Source organism: Mesoplodon densirostris, chromosome 2 (genome assembly GCF_025265405.1).
Source record: "Mesoplodon densirostris isolate mMesDen1 chromosome 2, mMesDen1 primary haplotype, whole genome shotgun sequence".
In the NCBI taxonomy this organism is placed as follows: domain Eukaryota; kingdom Metazoa; phylum Chordata; class Mammalia; order Artiodactyla; family Ziphiidae; genus Mesoplodon; species Mesoplodon densirostris.
In genome coordinates this window covers 27,850,945-27,877,121 of record NC_082662.1, presented here as the reverse complement: position 1 = coordinate 27,877,121, position 26,177 = coordinate 27,850,945, and the positions used below count along the sequence as shown (strand labels likewise).

The following is a 26,177-nucleotide window of genomic DNA, read 5'->3' as shown; positions in this document are numbered from 1 at the left end:
CTGCCACAGTGCCCAGCACCCATCTGTGTTTCTTAAGTCAGTCTGTTCTCCTCTTCCCCATGGAAGCTATGCCAAGCATTCTCCACTCCCCCCGCCCATCCTGGGAACAGCGCCCCTCCTCACCTTACCCTGGAGAATGACCTTGTCTCCCACCTGGCAGATGACATCCTCAACTTCCAAATTCCAAAGACACCAAGCCTACAGATCATCACCATCCCCATCCTTCCTCTCACCTTCCCACCTTTAATACCAGAGATGCTCACTCCTCTCTCCCATCAAAAACCAATCCCCCTGTAGCTTATGCATCCCATTTTGGCTTTAGATCAGGTACCTTCAAACACCTTTAAACTAACAGTAAGAAATGCAGTGCAGCACACACTCACACATGATTGAAACAGATTCACAAACAGTACTTACCTTTATCCCTATAATACACTTAGTTATTTCCCATTCTCTTCCTTTTGTTTTTGTTTTTTTCTTTTATTTTAGCATGCAGCCCATGACCCAGCACACTGCTTTTACAAAGAGTCACTGTTTCAAAAATTTTCCTATAGATTCCCCCTCGCCTCCCACCTTCTCAGGAATCTATGCCTCGTGTAATTCATCCTTTCTTCTGTCTCAGTCTCTCCCTTCTGCCACGTCCTTCCCATCACCATTTAAATTTCCCCAGGTCCCTCTTCTCTTAAAAGTAAAACTCTTTCTTCACACCTCCCACATCCTGCCCGTTCTGGAATACTCTCCTTCACGTCCAGACTCCTTTGACGGGATGTCTTTCCTTGCTGTGACCACTCCTCACTTCCCAGTCCCTTCTCACCCCGTCCGTTCCGACCTCTGTGTCCACCACACCTGGAAACTGCTCTCACCGAGGTCACCAATGAGCCTCCTGTGGCTAAAACCCAATGGGTTTTACCCAGATGCTCCACTCTATTTCTGGACAGGTAGCCCTTCCCTCCTTCTGGAAACCACTCTCTTGTTTTTCCTCCTACCTTCATCTGCTTTGTCTCCATCTACCCTGCCAGCTTCCCTCCATCCTCTTGCAAAGTTCCATGCTGTCTGTTTTTTCTTTGCCAACTTGATAGTCCTATTGTTTGAAGTTTTTGTTTTCTTATAATATTGTACATTTCCCCAATCTTCATTGACCAACTTTATTCACTTGTTAGTTGCCTCTTAATTACCTTAGCCCATACTTCTATTTTGAGTGTTTTTCTTTTTGTGGAATTGTAGTTCTTCATATGTTAAACATAGTAAATATTTAATTGTAATATCTTGCAAATATTTCATTTGGTCCTTACTATTTACCTTTTATGGTGATATTTGAACTCCAAAAGTTTTTCATTTCTGTAACTTAAAATATTGTTTCCTTTATGATTCTAACCTTAGTATAATGCTAAGTCCTTCCCCACCTCTGAGATTATACAAATATTCCTTATATTTTCTTCTAGTACTTCTATGGTATATTGAGTGAAATGTGGATCTAATTTCTCCATTCCAGATCCAAATGGTAGCCATTTGTCCAAGCATCCCTTATTGATCAATCAACCTTTACCCTGCTAATTTAAAAAGCCCCCTTCATCATATACTACATTTTTGGATGTCTATATCCTTTTGTGAACTTTCTTTTTTGGTTCCGTTGATCTTTCCTTTGAAGTTGATACATTACAGATTTTATTATTGCAGCTTTATAATATGTTTTAATATCTGAGTTGATAAGCCTCCCTGCCACTAGAGAAAATCAGTATTGTGGTTGAGAGCTTGGGCTTTGGAACCAGCATGACTGGGTTCACATCCCAGCCCCATCACTTACATGCCTTGTGACTGTGGGCATGTTACTTGAACACCCAGATGCATCTGCATCTGTAAAATGGGGATAATAATAGTATCCACCTCAGAGGGCTGCTGTGAGGGTTGATGGGTTAAGATATATGACGTCTTGCAATGCCAGCTAGCACATATGCTGTTTTTCCTTGTCTCTCTCAACAGATTGATCTTATAGTTGTTTTAAGCTCCAGAAAAAGAAACTCAGTGTGGGCCTTGTCTGGAATTACAATAAATTTTGCCTTGAATTACGTTAAATTTATACAATGATTTGAAGATAATTGTTATCTTAACAATATGAGCTCGTCATCCAAGAAAAAGATTTGTCTCTCATTTTTCAATTTTCTGCCTATCAATAAAGTTTTGTTGATTTTATTATATAGGTCATGTTTGCTTATTGTTTTAGGGCTGAATTTGATTTGGTAGCACTTTACAAATAAGATTTTTTTACCCTGTGGGTGTATTGATGTGTGAGTAGATGAGCATGAATATGTGTATCATACATACTATCTTATGGGAATATTTGTATCAAGACTAATTAAATAGCATAGCTACTATAGCTTGCTTAAAATGTAAAAGCTCTGGCCCTAAAAATACCTATTCCCTAGATGTTTTCCAGTCTCCTCAGGTTTTTCTCTTCACACAATTTTTGTAATTTAAAATTTCCTGGGAAATTCTCCATTTTGTGCATATTTCAATTTTATTAGTATGTTATACATACTATTCTTTTATAATTGGCTTATCTCCTTAATTTTATTATCCTGTCTCTATGTATATATCTTCCCTCTTTACTTCCTGAGTAGACCAATAAGAAGTTTCTCTTTTGCTGGTCTCTTCAGTTAACTTTTTTCTGCTTTTATCTTTATTAAGTTTATTCTCCCTTTTCTCCTTAATTTTCTTTAGTTATTCTCTTTGTCACTTTCTTAGTATAAATGCTCATTTCACTTATTTCTTTTTTATTTAATAATGAATAAGGCTATTGATTTTCCCTCAAATACAGCTTTGGCCTACTATCATCAGCATTATCATAAGTAGTCTGTACTGACAGCCTTTCTTTCCTCTTTGAACTCAAGAACTTATTTAGGAAAGGGTTTTATAACTTTTTGGGTGATTAGGGGTTTTCTTCATTCTTTTATTATTTTTGTAACATCTTTATTGGAGTAAAATCGCTTTACAATGTTGTGTTGGTTTCTGCTGTATAACAAAGTGAATCAGCTGTATGTATACATATATCCCCATATCCCCTCCCTCTTGCACCTCCCTCCCACCCTCCCTATCCCGCCCCTCTAGGTGGTCACAAAACTCCGAGCTGATCTCCCTGTGCTGTGCAGCTGCTTCCCACTAGCTATCTATTTTACATTTGGTAGTGTATATATGTCAATGCTCCTCTCTCACTTCGTCCCAGCTTGCCATTTCCTGTCCCTGTGTCCTCAGGTACATTCTCTACATCTGCATCTTTATTCCTGTCCTGCCCCTACATTCATCAGAACCAATTTTTTTTAGATTCCACATATGTGTGTTAGCATATGGTATTTGTTTTCTTCTTTCTGACTTACTTCACTCTGTATGACAGAATCTAGGTCCATCCACCTCACTACAAATAACTCAATTTCATTGCTTTTTATGGCTGAGTAATATTCCATTGTATATATGTGCCACATCTTCTTTACCCATTCATCTGTCGATGGACACTTAGGTTGCTTCCATGTCCTGGCCATTGTAAATAATGCTGCAATGAACATTGTGGTACATGTCTCTTTTTGAATTATGTTTTCCTCAGGGTATATGCCCAGTAGTAGGATTGCTGGGGCATGTGGTAGTTCTATTTTTAGTTTTTTAAGGAACCTCCATACTGTTCTCCATAGTGATTGTATTAACTTACATTCCCACCAATAGTACAAGAGGGTTCCCGTTTCTCCACACCCTCTCCAGCATTTATTGTTTGTAGATTTTTTGATGATGGCCATTCTGACTGGTATGAGGTGATACCTCATTGTAGTTCTGATTTGCATTTCTCTAATGATTAGTGATGTTGAGCATCCTTTCATGTGTTTGTTGGCAATTTGTATATCTTCTTTGGAAAAATGTCTATCTAGTCTTCTGCCCATTTTTGGATTGGATTGTTTCTTATTTTCTTACTGAGCTGCATGAACTGCTTGTATATTTTGGAGACTAATCCTTTGTCAGTTGCTTCATTTGCAAATATTTTCTCCCATTCTGAGGGTTGTCTTTTTGTCTTGTTTATGGTTTCCTTTGTTGTGCAAAAGCTTTTAAGTTTCATTAGGTCCCACTTGTTTATTTTTGTTTTTATTTCCATTTCTCTAGGAGGTGGATCAAAAAGGATCTTGCTGTGATTTATGTCATAGAGTGTTCTGCCTGTTTTCCCCTAAGAGTTTTATAGTGTCTAAACTTACATTTAGGTCTTTAATCCATTTTGAGTTTTTTTTTTAATTAATTTATTTTTAGCTGTGTTGGGTCTTCATTTCTGTGCGAGGGCTTTCTCTAGTTGTGGCAAGCGGGGGCCACTCTTCATCGCGGTGCACAGGCCTCTCACTGTCGCGGCCTCTCTTGTTGCGGAGGACAGGCTCCAGACGTGCAGGCTCAGCAGTTGTGGCTCACGGGCCCAGCTGCTCCACGGCATGTGGGATCTTCCCAGACCAGGGCTCGAACCCGTGTCCCCTGCATTGGCAGGCAGATTCTCAACCACTGCGCCACCAGGGAAGCCCGAGTTTATTTTTATGTATGGTGTTAGGGAGTGTTACTAATTTCATTCTTTTACATGTAGCTGTCCAGTTTTCCCAGCACCACTTATTGGAGAGGCTGTCTTTTCTCCACTGTATATTCTTGCCTCCTTTATCAAACATAAGGTGACCATATGTGCGTGGGTTTATCTCTGGGCTTTCTATCCTGTTCCATTGCTCTATACTTCTGTTTTTGTGCCACTACCATATTGTCTTGATTACTGTAGTTTGTAGTATAGTCTGAAGTCAGGGAGGCTGATTCCTCCAGCTCCATTTTTCTCTCTCAAGATTGCTTTGGCTATTCGGGGTCTTTTGTGTTTCCATACAAATTGTGAATTTTTTTGTTCTAGTTTTCTGTGAAAAATGCCAGTGGTAGTTTGATAGGAATTGCTTTGAATCTGTAGATTGCTTTGGGTAGTATAGTCATTTTCACAGTGTTGATTCTTCCTATCCAAGAACATGGTATATCTCTCCATCTGTTTGTATCATCTTCAATTTCTTTCATCAGTGCCTTATAGTTTTCTGCATATAGGACAAAAGACCTGTACTAACAAGTCTTAGGTAGGTTTACTCCTGGGTATTTTATTCTTTTTGTTGCATTGGTAAATGGGGTGTTTCCTTAATTTCACTTTCAGAATTTTCATCATTAGTGTATAGGAATGGAAGAGATTTCTGTGCATTAATTTTGTATCCTGCTACTTTACCAAATTCACTGATTAGCTCTAGTAGTTTTCTGGTAGCCTCTTTAGGATTCTCTATGTAGAGTATCATATCATCTGCAAACACTGACAATTTTACTTCTTCTTTTCTGATTTGGATTCCTTTTATTTCTTTTTCTTCTCTGATTGCTGTGGCTAGAACTTCCAAAACTATGTTGAATAATAGTGGTGAGAGTGGGCAACCTTGTCTTGTTCCTGATCTTAGTGGAAATGCTTTCAGTTTTTCACCATTGAGAATGATGTTGGCTGTGGGTTTGTCATATATGGCCTTTATTATGTTGAGGTAAGTTCCCTGTATGCCTACTTTCTTGAGAGTTTTTATCATAAATGGGTGTTGAATTTTGTTGAAAGCTTTTTCTTCATCTATTGAGATTATCATTTGGTTTTTCCCCTTCAGTTTGTTAGTATGGTGTATCACATTGATTGATTTGCGTATATTGAAGAATCCTTGCATTCCTGTGATAAATCCCACTTGATCATGGTGTATGATCCATTTAATGTGCTGTTGGATTCTGTTTGCTAGTATTTTGTTGAGGATTTTTGCATCTATATTCATCAGTGATATTGGTCTGTAGTTTTCTTTTTTTGTGACATCTTTGTCTGGTTTTTGTATCAGGGTGATGGTGGCCTCATAGAATGAGTTTGGCAGTGTTCCTCCCTCTGTTGTATTTTGGAAGAGTTTGAGAAGGATAGGTGTTAGCTCTTCTCTAAATGTTTGATAGAGTTCATCTGTGAAGCCATCTGGTCCTGGGCGTTTGTTTGTTGGATGATTTTTAATCACAGTTTCAATTTCAGTGCTTGTGATTTGTCTGTTCATATTTTCTATTTCTTCCTGGTTCAGTCTCGGGATGTTGTGCTTTTCTAAGAATTTGTCCATTTCTTCCAGGTTGTCCATTTTATTGGCATAGAGTTGCTTGTAGTAATCTCTCATGATCCTTTGTATTTCTGCAGTGTCATTTGTTACTTCTCCGTTTTCACTTCTAATTTTATGCATTTGAATCCTCTCCCGCTTTTTCTTGATGAGTCTGGCTAATGGTTTATTAAGTTTGTTTATCTTCTCAAAGAACCAGCTTTTATTTCTTGATCTTTGCTATTTTTTCCTTCATTTCTTTTTGATTTATTTCTGATCTGATCTCTATGATTTCTTTTCTTCTGCTAACTTTGGGGTTTTTTTGTTCTTTCTCTAATTGCTTTAGTTGTAAGGTTAGGTTGTTTATTTGAGATGTTTCTTTTTCTTGAGGTAGGATTGTATTGCTATAAACTTCCCTCTTGGAACTGCTTTTGCTGCATCCCATAGGTTTTGGGTCATTGTGTTTTCATTGTCATTTGTTTCTAGGTATTTTTTAATTTTCTCTTTGATTTCTTCAGTGATCTCTTGGTTATTTAGTAGTGTATTCTTTAGCCTCCATGTGTTTGTATTTCTTACAGTTTTTTTCCTGTAATTGATATCTAGTCTCATAGCATGTGTTCAGAAAAGGTACTTGCTATAATTTCAATTTTCTTAAATTTACCAAGGCTTGGTTTGTGACCCAAGATTTGATCTATCCTGGAGAATGTTCCATGAGCACTTGAGAAAAAATTGTATTCTGTTGTTTTTGGATGGAATGTCCTATAAATATCAATTAAGTCCATCTTGTTTAATGTGTCATTTAAAGCTTGTGTTTCCTTATTTATTTTCATTTTGGTTGATCTGTCCATTGGTGAAAGTGGGCTGTTCAAGTCCCCTACTATGATTGTGTTACTGTTGATTTCCCCTTTTATGGCTGTTAGCATTTGCCTTATGTATTGAGGTACTCCTGTGTTGGGGACACAAATATTTACAATTGCTATATTTTCTTCTTTGATTGATCCCTTGATCATTATGTAGTGTCCTTTGTCTCTTGTAATAGTCTTTATTTTAAAGACTTTAAAATAGACTATTTTCTCTGATATGAGAATTGTTACTCAAGCTTTCTTTTGATTTCCATTTGTATGGAATATCTTTCTCCATCCCCTCATTTTCAGTCTGTATGTGTCCCTAGGTCTGAAGTGGGTCTCTTATAGACAGCATATATACAGGTCTTGCTTTTGTATCCATTCAGCCAGTCTATGTCTTTTGGTGGGAGCATTTAATCCATTTACATTTAAGATAATTATCGATATGTATGTTCCTATTAACCATTTTCTTAATTGTTTTGGGTTTGTTATTTTAGGTCTTTTCCTTCTCTTGTGTTTCCTGCCTGGGGAAGTTCCTTTAGCATTTGTTGCAAAGCTGGTTTGGTGGTGCTGAATTCTCTTAGCTTTTGCTTGTCTGTAAAGGTTTTAATTTCTCTGTCAAATCTAAATGAGATCCTTGCTAGGTAGAGTAATCTTGGTTGTAGGTTTTTCCCTTTCATCACTTTAAATATGTCCTGCCACTCCCTTCTGGCTTTCAGAGTTTCTGCTGAAAGGTCAGCTGTTAACCTTATGGGGATTCCCTTGTATGTTATTTGTTTCTTTTCCCTTACTGCTTTTAATATTTTTTCTTTGTATTTAATTTTTGATAGTTTGATTAATATGTGTCTTGGCATGTTTCTCCTTGGATTTATCGTGTATGGGACTCTCTGCACTTCCTGGACTTGATTGTCTATTTCCTTTCCCATATTAGGGAAGTTTTCTACTATAATCTCTTCAAATGTTTTCTCAGGCCCTTTTTTTTTTTCTCTTCTTCTTCTGCATTCACTATAATTTGAATGTTGGTGCATTTAATGTTGTCCCAGAGGTCTCTGAGACTGTCCTCAATTCTTTTCATTCTTTTTTCTTTATTGTGCTCTGTGGTAGTTATTTCCACTATTTTATCTTCCAGGTCACTTATCCGTTCTTCTGCCTCAGTTATTCTGCTATTGATTCCTTCTAGAGAATTTTTAGTTCATTTATTGTGTTGTTCATCATTGTTTGTTTGCTCTTTAGTTCTTCTAGTTCCTTGTTAAACATTTCTTGTATTTTCTCCATTCTGTTTCCAAGATTTTGGATCATCTTTACTATCATTACTCTGAAATCTTTTTCAGGTAGACTGGCTATTTCCTCTTCATTTGTTTGATCTGGTGGGTTTTTACCTTGCTCCTTCATCTGCTGCATAGTTCTCTGTCTTCTCATTTTGTTTAACTTACTGTGTCTGGGGTCTCCTTTTCACAGGCTGCAGGTTCGTAGTCATTCTTTTATTATTGATTTGTAGTTTATTTGCACTGTGAATAGAAGATGTGTCTCAACAGTTTTTGCTTTGTGGAGGAGTTTATGGAGAATTCGTTGTAGCCAAATAGAGGGTCCATTTCTGTAATATTCCAAGGGCACTTGTGAAGAAGGTGGTGTTCCTTGTTTGAAGGTTACAGAGTTTCATATAACATATACACACTCACAGTATTTTAAAGATCCACTTTATTTACTTTTGACTTCAGATTAGTATATTTTTCTCCAACTCATGTTTTTTGGGGTTTTTTAAAGTGTATTTATTTTTGGCTGCATTGGGTCTTCGTTGTTGCATGTGGGCTTTCTCTAGTTGCGGCGAGCTGGGGCTACTCTTTGTTGCAGTGCACGGACTTCTCATTTTGGTGGCTTCTCTTGTTGTGGAGCACGGGCTCTAGATGCGCGGGCTTCAGTAGTTGTGGCTCATGGGCTCTAGATCACAAGCTTAGTAGTTGTGGTACATGGGCTTAGTTGCTCCACGGCATGTGGGATCTTCCTGGACCAGGGCTCAAACCCATGTCCCCTGCATTGGCAGGCGAATTCTTAACCACTGTGCTAAAATTAGTTTATTTTGTCTGTTTCAGTTCTTTGGGGCAAAATGTATCATAACTGTCATATCTTCATTTTGGAATGTGCACATCCTCCATTTTTTAAATGTCATCTTTGGATTTGAGATTTTGTTTTGTCTCATTTGGTCCCTAGTAACTGAATTATCATTTTGAAGGCACTGAAACTAGCAGTGACAACACCTAAGGAAAAGGTAGTAAAAGAGGGTTTTTCAACAAAGCTTTTATTTCTTACTCAAGGTCCTATTGAATAATAATCAAATATTATACACAGTAATGATACATCCATTTGGTACTGAGGTTTCCACCTTTATTATTTTTCAAAAGTCTGAACCATTTAAAGGCTTATCCAAGGTCAAGATCCATGAGCACAACGTGCTTCGAAAGGGAGAGGGTGCCTCATCTATCTCTTTTACCTGGGTCATTGATAGTGATGAGATCCAGTCACAATACGTTTTGTTATCCTCATTTGGGACACTGAGAAGCAAACTCTATTCTCCAACAGAAACATTCTACTGTAATATATAAACCTAATTTTCCAGAGTAAGAGAGATTAGACCTTTGTTGGACAATGCATGCTCCCTTTTCCTGCCCTCATTTTAACAAGTCTGAATTATACCTTGGGCTAGAAAACTGAGCTTTACAGGGCCACATTTCTGTTCTATTAGTGTCAGTTTATCAGCTCCATCTCTTTCCAGGTGCAAGAGGATATGTCTCTTGGTAGCAGTCCAGAGGACTCTTGTACTGAAAAAAAAAGAATCATCAAGAGTCTGGTGTGATATTATAACATCCAAGGGTCTGGTATTAGTATTAAAACTCCTTTTTTTGTGGTTTGCATTTGCCTTCACCAGTAGTTCTCAAACCCTGGCTGCACACTAAGATCACCCGGAAGCTTTTAGAACCTCTGATGCCCTGGGTGTACTCCACCAAATAAACAGGAATCTTTGGGGCCTGGGCATTGGTAAATTGTAACACTCTTCTAATCTGAAGTCTGAGCTACCTTGGCCCATTTCCTTATTCTTGACTATTCTGAGTCACTTTAAGTTGTGTGTCTTTTCCCAAAATGAGGGTTATATTTTTCTAAGACAGATAAACCTGTATACATTTACTATCATAAATGAAGTTTTGTCTTTTTCCCCCTTTTTTAGCATCTTACTTTACATTTCCCCTCTTTATGATTCCTTGTTGTTTCCTTTGAATTCCATTTTGTTTTTCTAAATTGACTGCTTTGCTTTTTTCCCTTTGGTAATTTTGAAGATAAGCTACTTTATAGTCTACTACTAATTACACTTAACATCTTTAAAGACACACTCTAACCTATATTTCTCTAATTAACCACAGAAACTATATAACAGAGTTTCTTACAAAATGAGGAAATTAGCATATCTCCTTGCTTCAACTTTATACTTTACATCAGAATAATCTGAAATATTTTACCCCGGGATTTAGGCAGGAGTGATATCTTTTATCTTCTCTTCCAACAAATATTTGTTACACTTGCAGTCTGTTTTCTAACTATGTTTATAGCAATTATTTAATTCTTTACTATATTGTTTATTTGCTTATCACCAATCTTTTTTCATTTTTTATTAAGCATAACTTTCTCATACTTGAGTTCTGCATTTTGATTCATCTCTTGGTTGGGTTGATAACATCTTCAAGTATTTATTTGGTGTTGTGTGGATAATATACTTTTTGAGGTCTTTGATACTGGAAGCAGTTTCTGTTGTCTTTGCTCTTTAACAATTTGGCTGGGTCATACTCTTTTCTACTCTAAATTATTTAGGGACAGATCTGTACTGTGTTTAAGAGACATACATTGAGGATCACAGCATAGTATTTTTTCCATGTTTCCAGAGCTAACACAGGTATCCACCTATTCTTACAGACTTTGGTCAGTTCTTTTGGTTGGGGCTTGGAACGGGATGGGGATGTGAGGCATGCGTATCCATGTCACCATCTCTTCGGATGGTATCAACCATTAAATGCTCATTGATTCAATCAGCAAATATTCATTGAGCACCAACAATGTACCAGGCATTGTGGGAGCTATAGGGATTCAGAGAAATCAAACAGACAAGATTTCTGCCCTCGTGGAGTACATGTGTGTGTGCTGGGGAGAGGGAGGGACAGACCATAAACAAGCCAGTGAACAAGGTAATTTTAAAGAGTGATAGGTAGATCTGCCATGTATAGCTGCTCAAAATGGTGCCCCTGGAGCTTTACAACATGGCAACTCTGCATAAAGCGTATAAAGAAAAAAATGTGACAGAGTGATGGAGTCGGGGTGGGGACTCAGGTGATGTTAATTAAATTCTCTGCAGCAAATCCATTTGTTCTCATGCTTTCAGTGCCTTTGAAATCGTAGAGCTTTTCTTTGTCTTTGGTCCGCCTTGGTGTTGTTCTGCTGGTAGACAGGCCATGTGGTTTTTCCCCTTCTGTCTTCAAGGTAGTGGTCTTAGTTGGTTTCAGATTCCTCATTATTTGTATTATGCTCCCAGCTGGACTACCACAAAGCCATAGATGGGATAGCTGTGTGGGGGCATCTGTGTCCAGCCTAGAACCTCCAGTTCAGGGCTGTTATAATGCTTGGGGTTAACAGATGAATCTTTAACAGATTCTAAGAACACCCCCAAGGACTCCACTATTAGACTTAGTGAGCTGTACTGTTCTCATACTGGGACACGGTGTTGCTGGGTGGCTAAGGGCTTGGCCCATGGAGTCAGGTGGATTTGAATTTGCACGGATTTGCGTGGATTTGAACTTGCTGCTAACATCTACTGGCCGCGCAGCCCTGGCAAGCTACTTAATCTCTGTGTGCCGCAGTGTCTTCATTTTTAAATGGGGTTAATAACAGTACCTACCTCATGCCGTTTTTGTGACAATTAAATTGAGTAATTGATGAAAGTGCTTAGAACAGTGCCTGTACTTAGTAAACGCCCAATAATATACAATGGTAATTACTATTAACTATACCTTGTGTTGCCTAAAAGCTTTTTCATGTCCTTCTCTCCCCTTGACTCAAACTTTCAATACTTATGAAATGCAGAGATTATAGGGATGAGACTGATTGTGTCCTCGGGACCAGGTTCACTTTGCTGAATTTGATGGGAGGGCTTTGAGTAGCAGGTTGAAAAAGTAATACTTAATGCAGAAAAGGGGAAGGTGGGTAGAGTCAGGCAGAGGAAAGAGACACTCAACCGAAGGAATCACCAATCCCTTTGTTTTGTGTTTTTATTTTTTTCTTTTGCAAACATGATTTTATTATTATTTTTCACCTTAGCTTCATTATAATTAAGTCAAATATTATACTTACTTTAATTTCAATATAATTAACACCAAACATCACTGTAAATGTTGTAAAGGCACTTAAATGTTTGTCCATATTCGTTTCTACCTTCTTTACACTTTTATATATTAAAAAATGTTTCAATAAGCCTATATCATTTTTGCAGTCAGAAAAATTAAATATTGCTTTCATTTTGAAAAATATCACCCCCAAAACTTTTACTCTAATACAATTTTTATTTGGAGGCTCATGTCCAGTCTTTACCCATATATAAGCAAATATTTAATAGCTATAATCCAAAGCATGCATATAATTTTATGATGTACTGTTTTACTTTAAAATGTTTAACATTCTTCTTTCTACAGGGTCATATTTATCACTTTAATGATTGTGTTCAAACTGCACCACATTAAAGGCTATAATTTACCTCGCATTATTGGGCTGACATGTAGGCTGTTCACATTTTTTCCTCTGTAATAAAATTACGTCACTGTAAACATCTTTGTCCATGTGGCTCTTTTTCTTTTGAATTAATTCCTAGAGATTACTGAGTCTGAATATTTGTATAGTGTTGTGGCTGCTGATAAGAATGCATACACTCCCTTCCAAAAGGGTTATATCAACTTTACTGTGCAACTGGCAATAAATACATATGAGTTTTCATGAAGCCTCAACAGTATGGGTTGTTTATTTTTATTCTTTTTCTAGTGAAATGGACTGTGTTTTCATATTAATCCTATTTTCTCTCATATGAATCCTCTGAGCATACTGTTTGGTCATCTTGGTGATGTTCTTACACAATTATAAAAGCTCTAATTCAATATTGATAGCTGTCCTTTGGCATATTTGTTGCAATTTTTTTTCATTCTGTTATTTTTCTTTTTAATTGTGGTTTAATGTTTGTTTGTTTGTTTGTCCATTTATAGCACTTTGCTTTGCCTCAGCCTTGTTCCAGGGTCTGTTAGTTACTGGCATGGAAAGGGTTTAAAATAAAGATTTTCAGAAGAGTCGATCCTTGGAATGCGTGCAGGGCCTCAAGATAAGGCGCTGTCACCTCTCTCCCCCAGTTTCTTCCAAAGCTTTGGGCTCTGAAAGATGGTGCCTACCTAGCGCCTCCTTAGCATAGTTTTGTAGCTTCGAGGCTGGCAGAATCCCCAGGGGCACACCTATCATTTCCCCGCTAAAAATGTTTAAAAGATAGAAATGGACTTGGAATATCTCCACCCTGGTTACCACCCAGGGGGTCACCACCAGCTAAAAGGAGCCAGGCACTGGGACTACATTTAAGCTTGAATGGTGGGTTTTTCCCCCAACTCAAGGGACCGAGAAGCATGCAGACCCTGCCTGGGGTGGGCTCACCAAAACGGAGAGAGGGCCAGGAGTAAACTAGCTCCACCTTGTCTGTGGTTTGCCAGAGGGACCCTTCCCAACACCAGGTGTGGCATGGAACCCAGCATGTCTCCCACCTAGAGCTCAGAGCCCAGCCAGTCTAGCCCAACCCTCATGTCACCCTTTCTCTCTATTGCTCTTAGACTAAGAAATGCTCCCCCGCCAGCCCTCAGTGGCCCAGGCACAATACCAGGGATGCTCACTGACCTCCATGGCTCTTCTCTTGCAGTTTCCTGCTTCTTCAACTTCACCAGCCCCTCTGGGGTCGTCCTGTCACCTAACTACCCGGAAGACTACGGCAACCACCTCCACTGCGTCTGGCTTATCCTCGCGCGTCCCGAGAGCCGCATCCACCTAGCCTTCAATGACATTGATGTGGAGCCTCAGTTTGACTTCCTGGTCATCAAGGATGGGGCCACGGCTGAGGCCCCAGTCCTGGGCACCTTCTCAGGAAACCAACTCCCCTCCTCCATCACAAGCAGCGGCCACGTGGCCCGTCTTGAGTTCCAGACCGACCACTCCACGGGGAAGAGGGGCTTCAACATCACCTTTACTAGTGAGTCCACCCTGTGTCCTCAGCTGACCGTCCCTCTGGGGATGTCCAGTGGAGGGGGCTCCAGCAGAGGAGTGTTGCTGTGGGTGGACCAGTTCCAAAAGCCTTGAGAGGCTGCAGAGCCAGGCATGGGGCTCCAGCATGAAGGGAAAAGCGGAAAGCGTTCTTTTCTGTGGAGTCACTCGCTTTTGAGCATTCATTTCCTATGGATGTGCCATATAATGTGAAAGGACCTGGGGCCTCATTTCTCCCTCCCACCCTCCCCCTCCTAGAAGGCCCAGCTAGAACCAGGAAGGGCCCAAGGGAGAGCAAGCCTTCCCCATCCTCTTCTAGCTACTGACGCCTCTCTGATGTGCTCCCCCACGTCCTTGGACGCCTACTCACTGCCAACTTCGTGTATTCCCCGTGGGGCTGCTCACACTTTGCTTTGCCAGTTCCCATTCCCATAGGCAAATCAGAAACAGAAGTCTAGAGCAGTGTTTCTGTTTGGCTCTGAGACTCATTAGAGCCAACTCTTGGGGCATTTCCTCATGGCCCCTCTCAGGGCCACAGTCCCAAAGTTGTCACCTCCAGTTTTAGCCCTTGGCCCCTTCTCTAGAAGCAAGCTGAAGCTCAGCAGTGATTATTGTTGTTTCTGTGTCTCGGGGGTTGGGCGGGGCAGAAGCTTGGAGAGTAGAAACAGCAAGCGGCAAAGATAGCAAGAGGTGCTGTTCAGGGCAGAGCCAGTTACAGACCCGGTGAACTTGGCCAATGGCAAATCTTCAGAGCGGGCTGAGGCTGGGTCCGTCTGAGCAGATTAACCAGATCGTTTCCCAGAGGCTGCTTGTGAAATGCAAGTCCCCAGTTCAAGCTCCGCTCCATGCACACAGCACACACGCAGTGCTTGTCCCTCTGGCACTTTCTGATAAAACTGATCTCCGCCCAGCCCCCCTCCCACCCTTGGCAGAGAGGTCTTGCTTCCTTGTCCCATCTGTCCCCAGGGTCTAGTGGAGCTGAAGACAATAAGTGCCAAACAGGGGTCATTGGGGACCCCAGATTCCAAGCTAAAGCCCTTCCCTGATATTTCCCATAACACCTTCTTCAAGATGCCGGACTTGATAGAAACAATCCCTCTTCCCAGGGATGCCTCCTCCAGGACACTGCTCTTCCCATCATCTGTGGGCAGGAGGAAGCAGAGCCCAGTTCTGTCTTCCCTAATCTTCCCAGTCTAGCACTGCAGCACTGGCTTTTAGTTTATCTGTCCTCATCCCTACTTTCCCATGAGGTCATGAGCTCTGGAAAGATGGGCGTATGTATTACTTATCTTTCTATGCCCTCTGCCCAGTTCAGGGTCGGGTACATGGTGAGGATCAGTAAATATTTATTGAATGGAAAGATCCATGAATGGCTAAATGCTCTTTCTTCCTTCAGTGGGAATGGGAAAAAGAAGGGTGAGAGCTGTCCCAGGGAAACCCACTTATCCAGGATGGGGAGGGCCGAGGACTCTACAGGTTCAAAGCAGGTGTGGATACACCGATGGAGGACCTGGGTCAGAAACAAATACTCATAGTCTCCGAGGAAAACCATATCCTAGTAGGTCCCCACTTTCCAGGAGAGGAGCAAATGCCAAATCCTCAGGAGGAAGAGGCAGAAAGCAGCAAACCCGACCTGCTGATCAAGCTCTTACCCAGCATTCCTCTCGAAGGTTCCTCCGCCATTGTAAAAGTGATACACATCCAATACGTCAGTAATCAAAAAACAGGGGCAGGTCAAGGAAGAAGTGCTGACTACCACCCTAGATCCCCCCACCCAGAGATGATTCTTGCCAATATTTGGTGAACACTATTACAGACATTACAGATAATTTTCTGTGCATTTATACAGATAGAATGGGATGGATAGGTAGCAATAAGTTTTAAAAATCTGAGCCCCATCCTAGACCTGATGAATCAAAATCTCTAAGGAGTGAGGCCCTAAAATCTACATTTTTTACAGGCTTCTGGGGTGATTCTGATGTAGCTAGTGAAACCACAGTCCATGGGCAAGTGTTTGGGAACCAGTGTAGTCTCCCCCGCAGGACATGCATCTCCTCAGTCACGTCCCAACTGACGATCCTCTGGGAAGAGCTGGAATTTGCCCAACGTCAGGGAACTCGCATCCCCCCCCCCAAGACAGCTCTCTCCACAGTTAGAGAGCACTCTGGGCTTCCCCTCATGATGACCTGAAATCTGTGTCCCTGTAACAAGGCTCAGGGATCCCGTTTCCACCTCCAGAGCTCCTTAGAGGAAACCTAATCCTTCTTCCATGTGAGTATTTTGGACAAAGATGAGAGTAGCTGCTGTTTACTGAGCACCTACTGTGGGAGCATCCTGCAGGCATCACTGCCAACCCCACAACAGAAACTTCCTAAGCTAAGATCTGCCCCTTTCACCTGCCAGGAAACAGATTGAAAAGGCACATGGGTAGAACTGGGCAGTATTTAAATCCTTGACTTAGAGCATTTGCTTCAAGGTATTGGAAATAGCTCCATATCCCTGCTCAGTGTGTACACATGTGTGTGTCTGTGTGACTGATAGGGTTTGTGTGTGTGTGCGCGCATCTCCTGTCGCTGCTGAGACAGTCCCACAGATTCAGTGGCTTTTTTTTTTTTTACAACTTCATTGGAGTATAATTGCTTTACAATGGTGTGTTAGTTTCTGCTTTATAACAAAGTGAATCAGTTATACATATACATCTGTTCCCATATCCCTTCCCCTTTGCATCTCCCTCCCTCCCACCCTCCCTATCCCACCCCTCCAGGTGGTCACAAAATTCCCTGATAGGGTTTTGAATAGACAAACGCCTGGACTTCTGGGACCCAAGTGCCACTTTTCTTCCCACCCCATGTTTCTAAATGTGAGGGCAAGCTCATGGTCATAAGTTCCTAATGAGGAAAGGTTGGGAGACTGATGTCTGGGCTGACTTTAAGATTGCATTTCAGAGGGAAGGGGGTCAGGGCTCAGCTGGGATCATCCAGATCATCTCTGTGTCAGATGCTCCCTCAGCCCAGCTTCAGTAGGAAGGATCGCCAGGTTTGCTCCCAGCAAGATGATCTGACAGCCTCCAGGGCTGCTTCTGTTTCTGACTGTGCAAGTGTTTCAGTCACTAGGGAATCTCAGAGGCCTCTGAAGTGGCCCATGCCCTTGCAGCCGTGGAGCCTGGTCTCCACTGGGAAGCCACCGTCCTTAAAACAGCAGGGATGCAAATAGGGCGTGGCCTCAGACAGTGTGAGAACTGGGCACCCCTGTTGGAGGAAGGTTGGGAAGAGGAAGAAGGAAGGGAACACAGACTTAAGGGGTACTGAGCACCCGTCAGGTGCTTACCAAGCATTCGCCACTTGCAAATTCAAATCAACTTTCATGTTATTCCTGTCTCATCTCATGAGAATGGCTCATTTTATAGGTTAGGAAACAGAGGCTCAGCAAGATTACATAAGTTGCCCAGAACCATGTAACTAATAAGAGGCAGAGCTTGATTAAACCCACAAGTGTTCTGGCTCTTTCCTCCCGCCGCGCCCCGCCCGCACCATGGTATTATGAATTGCCTGGGCAGAGTGAGAGGCAGCCTGACAAGGGGCGAGGAAATGAAGGGAATGGCTTCAGACAGGGTTAATTCCAGGGCACCTACTTTATGATGCTTGGTATCTATTAGTGTCACAGGATTTAGAGCCCGGTTTTCCTGCAACATAAATGATCCCATAGCTGTCTGAAGGTAGGGACGCATGGAGTGGATTTGACATTGAGAACACAGATCTGCTTCTTAACCATGTTAAGCGTCAGTTTCCTCATTTGTAAACTGGGGTAATAATACCTACGTCACAGAATCACTATTTGGTGTAAATGAGCCAACAAGAGAAACAGCCCGCTGCCTGACCTATAAATGTGCTTTAGAATGAAGTTGGATTAGGTGCTCAGGAAGGCAGGAGATAAGTTTAACAAGCACCTGCTTTGTACCCAGTGTGGTTCTAGGGTATGTAGCGCTCCCCCCAGCATGCCAGGCTCTTGGGGAAGTGGGGGAGGTCTAGGATTGACCATGATAATGAAGCTTATTTTCTTTGGGGGTCCATCTGCACGTCAGCTCTGTCTAATCCCATCCTTGACCTGTATCCACACAGCTTTTCGACACAATGAGTGTCCAGATCCGGGCGTTCCAGTCAACGGCAAACGGTTTGGTGACAGCCTCCAGCTGGGAAGCTCCATCTCCTTCCTCTGCGATGAAGGCTTCCTCGGGACTCAGGGTTCAGAGACCATCACCTGCATCCTGAAGGAGGGCAGCGTGGTCTGGAACAGTGCCGTGCTGCGGTGTGAAGGTGCGTGCCTGCCGGGCCGGGGGCCGGGGCTGTCAGCCAGAGAGGCTGAGGAGGGGGACCGAGTGGCCCAAACCCCAGTCGTCCTCTTCTCCCAGGACATGGGACCACCCTCTCGCCCTCACGCCGGAATGGCCGGGGCTTTATAGAACCACAGTGCACAGAAATTTGAATTATAACCAGAGATTAAACAGGAGAGACGCTGGTTCTAGACTGTCAGGCATCAAAAATACCTCTTCTTTCAACTGGGAATGCTCTCAATATCACAGCCCTTAGGAGCCCTGCTCCCAGCTCCTGCACAGGGGAGCTCCATCAGCCTGAAGCAGTGTTGGCAGAGCTGTGAGTCTGCGTGTCTTTCAAGCTGCCTGCCACGCTTTCCTTCTCCACGTGCTAATTTCCCCCAATTCCCTGGGACGTCTCCCAGGCTTGGCCTTGGTGTCCCTGTTAAATGATGCCTTGATAGCCTTGCAGTGAATCTCCAGGAGACTAGGGGCAGACCAGCCAGAAAAAAGACACAGCTTGAAGCAAGCACAGGGGTTGTTATGGTGTCTCCTCGGTCCTGCCTTGCCATGCAGACAGGTTTTGACTCCGTTTCAGAGGCTAGCCATCTGGTCCCCCCAACTGCAGGCACGGAAAACACAAATTAAGCTTCTTAAGGGCAGAAATTATGTAAAACTTGTGCACCAAGCACAATGCCTGGCACAGAATAGGCCCTCGATAAATACTTGTGAATAATGGGTGGAAAATGAGTCTCCCACAGACCCCTTGAAGGCAGTGACAGTGGAGGCAAGGGCTGCAGTTCCCTGCTTCTGGGACCCAGAAAGCGCCTTCCTCTTACCTTGCGTGATGGACAGAGGGTAGCGACCTAAGGGACCTCTCCATATGCAGTCCCCAAACCCAAATCCAAGCACCCCGGCCAGCAAGGGGGAAGGACAGGAGAGCGAGGGGGCGTGCCTCAGGGCAACCGCTGCCCCAGAGCTGACAGGCAGGGGAAGCGGGGAGGAGAGACCACCAAGGGCACAGGGTCCGAGGCAGAGAGGGTGGCGTCGAGTCAGAGGGACCTGGGCTGGAATCCTGGCGAGTTGCCTTTTTCCCTCTGAGCCTCTGGTTTGTTTGTTTTTCTTCAGCTAAAAAACAAGTGGGGAGATGATAATAAGATGCACATGTAGAGGGCACTTCCTGGCAGAGAGCGAGTTCCTAGCATAAGTGTTAGCCATGCTCTTGCTGGTGTGTAAGCTCCGTGAGGTTAGGGGATCTTCCTTGGGCTCGTATCCCCACAGCTGGCATATTGTTTGATGCCTACTAGATGCTCAGTCAATACTGGTTGACCAATCACTGAATGAATGAATGAAGACTTTTTAACTAGGTTAGAGCCTCCCTCATGGCCTCCAGAGCCCTGACTCTCACCAGACTGCCTTTTGTCTCCTCCCTGAAACTTACCCGCTGAGTCACCGGGGCCAAGTGACTTGACTCCTCTGTGCCTCAGCTGCCCCATCTGTAAAGTGCAGCTCATAACGGGAGCCCCCTCACAGGGTGGTCGTGAGCAAACCCCACTCCTGGAGCCGTGCCTGGCAGAGAGGCAGCGCTCAGTCAGTGTTGGCTGTGAGCATGATATTCACCCAATTTTAACCATTCCTGACACCATCAGATGCATATTGGTCCACTTCGGGGGATCATGTGGTGGGTTCATCCTTCCAGGTGCCTGCTCCAGTCGTGACACAAACAGGCATCTTCCTGCCCTCCACGGTCACACAACCACGTCCACACAACCTCCTCTGCTATTTTTCCCCAGCAGAGCTAGCACTTTTGGAAACAGCATAAGCTTTGGTGTCAGGGAACCGTGAAACTCCTATCTTTGTCCCCTCCCAGTTGTGGACCCGATGGGCTGGGTAGCTCCCTCGTCGGCAGCAGGGGCGTAACCACTCGTGTCTGATGGGGTTGTTTGGGGGTGAGGCAGAGCCCAGGGTCTGGGGGCTTGTCGGTCAGTGGTCTCGCCTTTCCTTCAGGCTGGGCCCCCCATTCTCCCTCATGCTCGTCAACCTCCTCTGACTTCTTTGGTTTTCCTCGTGGTCCGTCTCATCCAGGACATCTTCCCTGCTGTCTCCCACTCACCTGATCTCTCCTTCCTCCTGGATCCCTTGCTCTATGGGCCACCGCCGGACCACTCTATCCGATATTTGGTCTCACCGTGACTGCATTTTTCTTTACCAGTTCCACGAGTCTTGGCCCTATCTCCCAACCAAGACTACAGGACTTCCCGGGCAGAAGCCCAGGCCACAGTGCCCCTGAGCCTGCGGGGCTCAGCCCCAGTGGAGTTGACCCCCCTGAGAGGGATCAGGACTTGGTAACTACAGAATCCTCCTCCCCACCATCCACTTTCCTGAATCAGGTGCTCCTAGACCATAGTTCTGCCGGTGCAGTGAACCACTCCAGACCATGAGTGAATGTGCCAGAGAACTCGACCTTCGTTAAGGGACCTTAAAGCGGTTCACTGCTTCATAGGCTGAGTCTTAATTTTGAAATTAGAGCTGCCTCATTCATTCTGTCCCTGGAGGGGAAAATGTTTAGGTTGGGGGACAGTGGACAACCAGAAATAAGGGGGCAGCCTGTTGGAGAGGTGCTGAGTTGGCACAAGGGGAGTCTGCTCAGTCTTCCTAGAATGATGGGCGTTTGATACCAATCTGGTTTCCGGAGACCTGGGGAGCAGCAGATTAGAGGGCCAGAGTGAGAGCCAGACACCACCTAGGGTGGCCAATTCTGGACTTGAAACTGTAGAGCAGACAGGGTAAGAAGCTCCTGGAATCTGGCCCCTCCTTGGCCCCTTTCCCTCCTGTGTTGAGCCTTGGAAGAACCCTGCTTTGTAATCAGCATCTTTGTCTTTCCATTTTTTCTAGTTTTGTTTTTGATTAAGTATCCCCACCTTGTGGACAAATAAATGTGGAAGCTCATGGTCTTTTAAAAAATCTTTTAATATATGCTAAGAGCCTCTTAGCTTTGGAGAGGCTATAAAAGGACAGGGAGAAAATGGCTTCTTCTCCTAAATTTAGAAAGAAGGATGATCATCTGGCTGATCTAAAGCAGAAGTCGGCAAACTTTTTCTTAAAGGGCTAGCTAGGACGTGTTTTCAGCTTTGAGGGCCCTAAGATCTCCCCTCAACTCTGCCATCGTTATGCAAAAACAGCTTTGACAAAAGAGAAATGAATGGGTTGCATTTGGCCCCTGGGCTGTAGTTTGCTGACCCCTGATCTACAGAACAGAGGACATAATAAGAGATCCATATATTTAAAATCAGAAATTTCCTAAGAAAGACTTCCAAGTAGTGAAACAGCTAGAAAGGAACGCATGGTTCTCACCCCCGCATTCATCTCTTCCTTGTCTCTTTTAAGGAAGAACGAACTAATTACACATCACTATGGCAGGTGGTTTACAGGCGTCACCTCATTTCAGCCAGGTACCAGTCTAGGTAGCAGGTATTGTTATTGTCCTATTAAAGAACAGAGAAGCTAAGTCACTTGCCCAGGGTCCTCCCAGCTTGTAAGTAACAGAACCAGAATCCAAACCCAGGCTCTTGGCTACCCTGTTACTGTATTTTTCTTGAATTATATCACTAGAGAGAATATAATTTCAAACATATTTGTAAAAGACTTAAAAACATCCACAAATAGGATGAAAAGCAGGTTTTCTACTTTCTATATCCCAGTGGAAAATTAAAACGAAAGGAAACATATTGCCTATCACAAAAGACAAAGGAGACAGGACACCACGTGGAAGCATCAGAAATGGCCAACATAAAACAAAATGACAGCAGTAAAACAAACATATCAGTTACGATAATAAAGGTAATGAAATTCCCTGTTAGACGACAAAGACTCTCAAACTGGGTTTAAAAAAATATGCTGTTTAAAAGAAATACATGGGGAAAAAGGAGATAAATTACCTACAGTGAGTATGTATTTTCATTTTTAAAGTAATACTTGGTAGTTGTAAACAATGTAAACAATACACAAGTGCAATAAAGTGAAAGTGGAAATATTCGTTTCCTAATCCCACTCCCCAGAGAAAAATGGCGTAACACTTTGGTGTAGACACGTCCACATGTTTTTCTCTCTGTATGTAAAATAAATGTGTTGTTTTTATAATTTTTAAAACAAATCTTCTAAAAAAGAAAAGTCAGTTCCCCCCACTCCCACAAGAGGAGTCTAAGTGATGGTGGTAGTTCATTTAGGCCTCTGAGGAAAAAGGGTAGTTACTGAGTTTCTAACATTATTTCGTTTAATCTTCTTGTCACTCTTGTGAGAAAGATTATTATGCTTTATGCATGAGAAATCTGCAAACCAGCAAGGTGAATTGGCTCGCCTGTGATTACCCAGCTAGTAATAATTGAGCACTTACTATGTGCTAAATACTACACCAGCTGCTTTACACACACTCTTGTATTACATCTTCTACACACACTGTTGTATTACATCTTCATGATGACCCTACAGGGGAGGTACTGTTATGATCTTCATTTCACAGATAAGGAAACTGAAGCACAGAGTGGTTAAGTAACTTGACCAAGATCACACAGCTAAGTGAATGGGAGAGTCAGATCCAGATATTTTGATACCAAACAATCACTTTGAACCACCAAATGCGGTCTGACTCCAAAGTTCATTCTCCTTTTGTTCTACCACAAAATGGTGGAGGATAGGTGGTGAGGGGTATGGGGGGGCGGGGGGCGGTAGTGGGGAGGCAGCGCTGGAGGGAGTCAAGGAAAAAGCTTCCACTGCTTCTACATATTCACACTGAGACCCTTTTGAGGGCAGTAGTCGGTGGGGGGGGGGGGGGGGGTGGTGGTGTGCATTCCCACGTCCACCTGTAGAGGTTAGAAATGGAGGCTCTGGAGCCAGACTGCCTGGATTTAAATCCTGGCCCTGCTGCTTCCCTGCTGTGTGTTTCTGGACCAGTTACCTAAGCCCTCTGTACCCGTTTCCTCAACTAGGAAATGAGGCTAATGCCAGTACCCACCGTAAAGTTTGCTGTGAGGGTGAACTTACAGGAAAAGCAGAAGCATACATCAATTAGCATGCGGCCTGTGAGGGCTCAGGAAGCATGAGTTCCCAGCATCACTCTATCCCATCACCACCCCCAACTGCCCTTTGCCTCGTACAACTATAGGATCCAAGGTCAGGAGAGGTGGATCCTCCCTCACAGGGGACACCAGCCCCTCATCAGAAGTCCAGCGCATTAGCCATCTCGTGCTGCCATAACAACATACCACAAACTGGGTGACATAAACAACAGAAATGTGTTTTCTCATGGTTCTGGATGCTGGAGGTCCAAGATCAAGGAGCCAGCAGGGTTGCTTTCTCCCGACGTCTCTCTCCTTAGCTAGCAGATGGCCATCTTCTTGCTGTGTCCTCACATGGCCTTTTTCTCTGTGTACGTGCACTCCTGATGTTTCTTCTTCTTGTAAGGACACCGGTTCTTTTGGATTAGGTCCCACCCTTATGCCCTCATTTCACCGTCGTTATGGCCTTAAAGGCCCATCTCCAAAGCCAGTCACATGGGAGTTAAGGTTTCATCCTATGAATTTGAGGGGGCACAAAATGCAGTATTTCATTCCTTCCACAAACTATTTATTGAGCACCTACTCTGTGCCAGGCACTGGGATAAGGCACTGGGTACCTCTTTTGTCTTATTGCTGAATTCTTCTCTCAGTTCAAGGCAGGACCCTCTCCTCTTTTTTTGTCTTTTCCGTGTGTGTGTGTGTGTGTGTGTGTGTTTGTCTGTGTGTGTGTGTGTGTGTGTATCTATGTGTATATCCTTCTTTTCACCCTAACAATTTTAATGGAAAATTTCAAACAGAGAGAATAGTATAGCAAACCCCATGTACCCATCACCTGGCTTCAACAATTATAAACTCATGGCCTATTTCATTTCATTCATACCCTCTGCCTTACCAGCATCTCCCACCATTACCCTGCTCTGGATTATTGTGAAGCAAATTTCAGGCGTGATATTTCATGCACAACATTTTAGTGTGTATTTCTAATGGATGAAAAGAACTCCTTACAACAGAACCACCATGCTATTATCTTAAAATTATGAAAATAATTACTTAATACAATCAAGTTTCCATGATTATCTATCTAACCCTTTCTTTCATAGTATTTTTTAAGAAGTCAGAGCCCTAGTGAGGCTGATATGTTTCAAGTCCTTTTTCATCTGTAGGTGTCTTCCCACCCTCTTGCGATATTTTTGTTGAGGAAGCCAGGCTGTTTATCCTGAGGAGTCTCCTGCAGTCTGAATTTTGGCGATTACGTCCCTAGGAGGTTGTTTAACATGATCCTCTCTCTCTTATATTTCCTTTAATTGGCAGTAAGTTCTAGAAGCCTAATCAGATTCAGGTTCTGGTGTTTGGCCAGAACATTTTATAGGCAGGGCTCTGTGCCTCTATCAGATGCATGTAATGTCTAGTTGTTTCTCTTTGGGTGATGTTAGGAGCCATCAGTGATCGTAGCCTAGAGATTACTAAATGGTAACATTCTATCTCTTCTTTTATAAGCTGGAATACTTACGGAAAACTTGCCCTGATCAACTATTTGGTTACCCTGTGGTATAGTTCATACAGGAAAGACAGGACAAATACTTCATTATTTTCCTTTATTTACCAGTTTTCGTATTAATGGGTTGACTCTAACGTCTTCCAAAGTTGAACATTTTTTTAATATCATTACAATCCAAAGGATTGAAACATATTTTATGCATTTAACTCCATTGCAGTTATTACTGTAGTCAACGCTCAAATCGTCCCGTTGGCCGGCGGGAGCCTTTTGAAATTGGCCCAACCTCATCTTGTACATTTTCTGTCCCTGACCTAAAATCAGCTGTTTCTCCAAGGAGTCCTGGTTCCTTTTAGTGAGAAATGATATTCAGAATCTGGGCACTGGCTCTGCTTATTACTATTGAGTAGGTCCTCATTTCTAAGCCTTTACAGTGAAAGGAGCTAAGAAATATTTTTTGAAAGATAAAATGCATCATGGCTTCATTTCATTTCAAATATAGGAACATTTTTTCTTTTGCACTGAACTTCCTTGATGTCGTATCTATATCTTCTTTCACTCTTGCTGGTAATGCCAGTTCTCAACACCAACATAATTTCCCATATTCCTTAATATACACCCAGGAGTCTCAAATTGTAATACCGATACTACCAACAGCAATACGATTATTGAAAATCGTTTATGTGTTTTTCCTTTCAATTCTTCTTGTCTGTACATCCTACTAGGGATGGACTATCAAATTGCTGTGTTTTAAAATCTCTTTAACTAGTTTCTTCATGTGTGATTATGCTACCAATTGATACAGTATTATATTCATTTATTTTACACTGCTTTTAAGTTTTGAGAAATTGCTTATCAAATTTAAATCTTTTTTCATTATGTAAAATATTTATGTAGTTCCAAAGCTAAACCTCTAAAAGAAGGTATAGTCTGAGAAAGTCTAACTTCTATCTCTATCCTCTCTACCCTGGACCCTCCCCCCAACCATAGGTAATCTTTTGCATTTTGAGTTTGCCCTTTCATTGATTGTTA

The 26,177-nt window shown here is 42.6% G+C and overlaps 1 protein-coding gene across 2 annotated transcripts in view; it reads left to right on the top strand.

Moving 5' to 3' along the window:
* CSMD2 (CUB and Sushi multiple domains 2) overlaps nt 1-26,177 on the top strand; it is a 660,274-nt gene that overhangs the window by 400,516 nt on the left and 233,581 nt on the right. For both annotated transcript variants that reach the window (XM_060081981.1, XM_060081974.1), the window contains exons 14-15: nt 13,950-14,276; nt 18,406-18,600. In XM_060081981.1, coding sequence (XP_059937964.1) covers nt 13,950-14,276; nt 18,406-18,600 — 522 coding nt within the window. The remainder of the gene's footprint in view (nt 1-13,949; nt 14,277-18,405; nt 18,601-26,177) is intronic.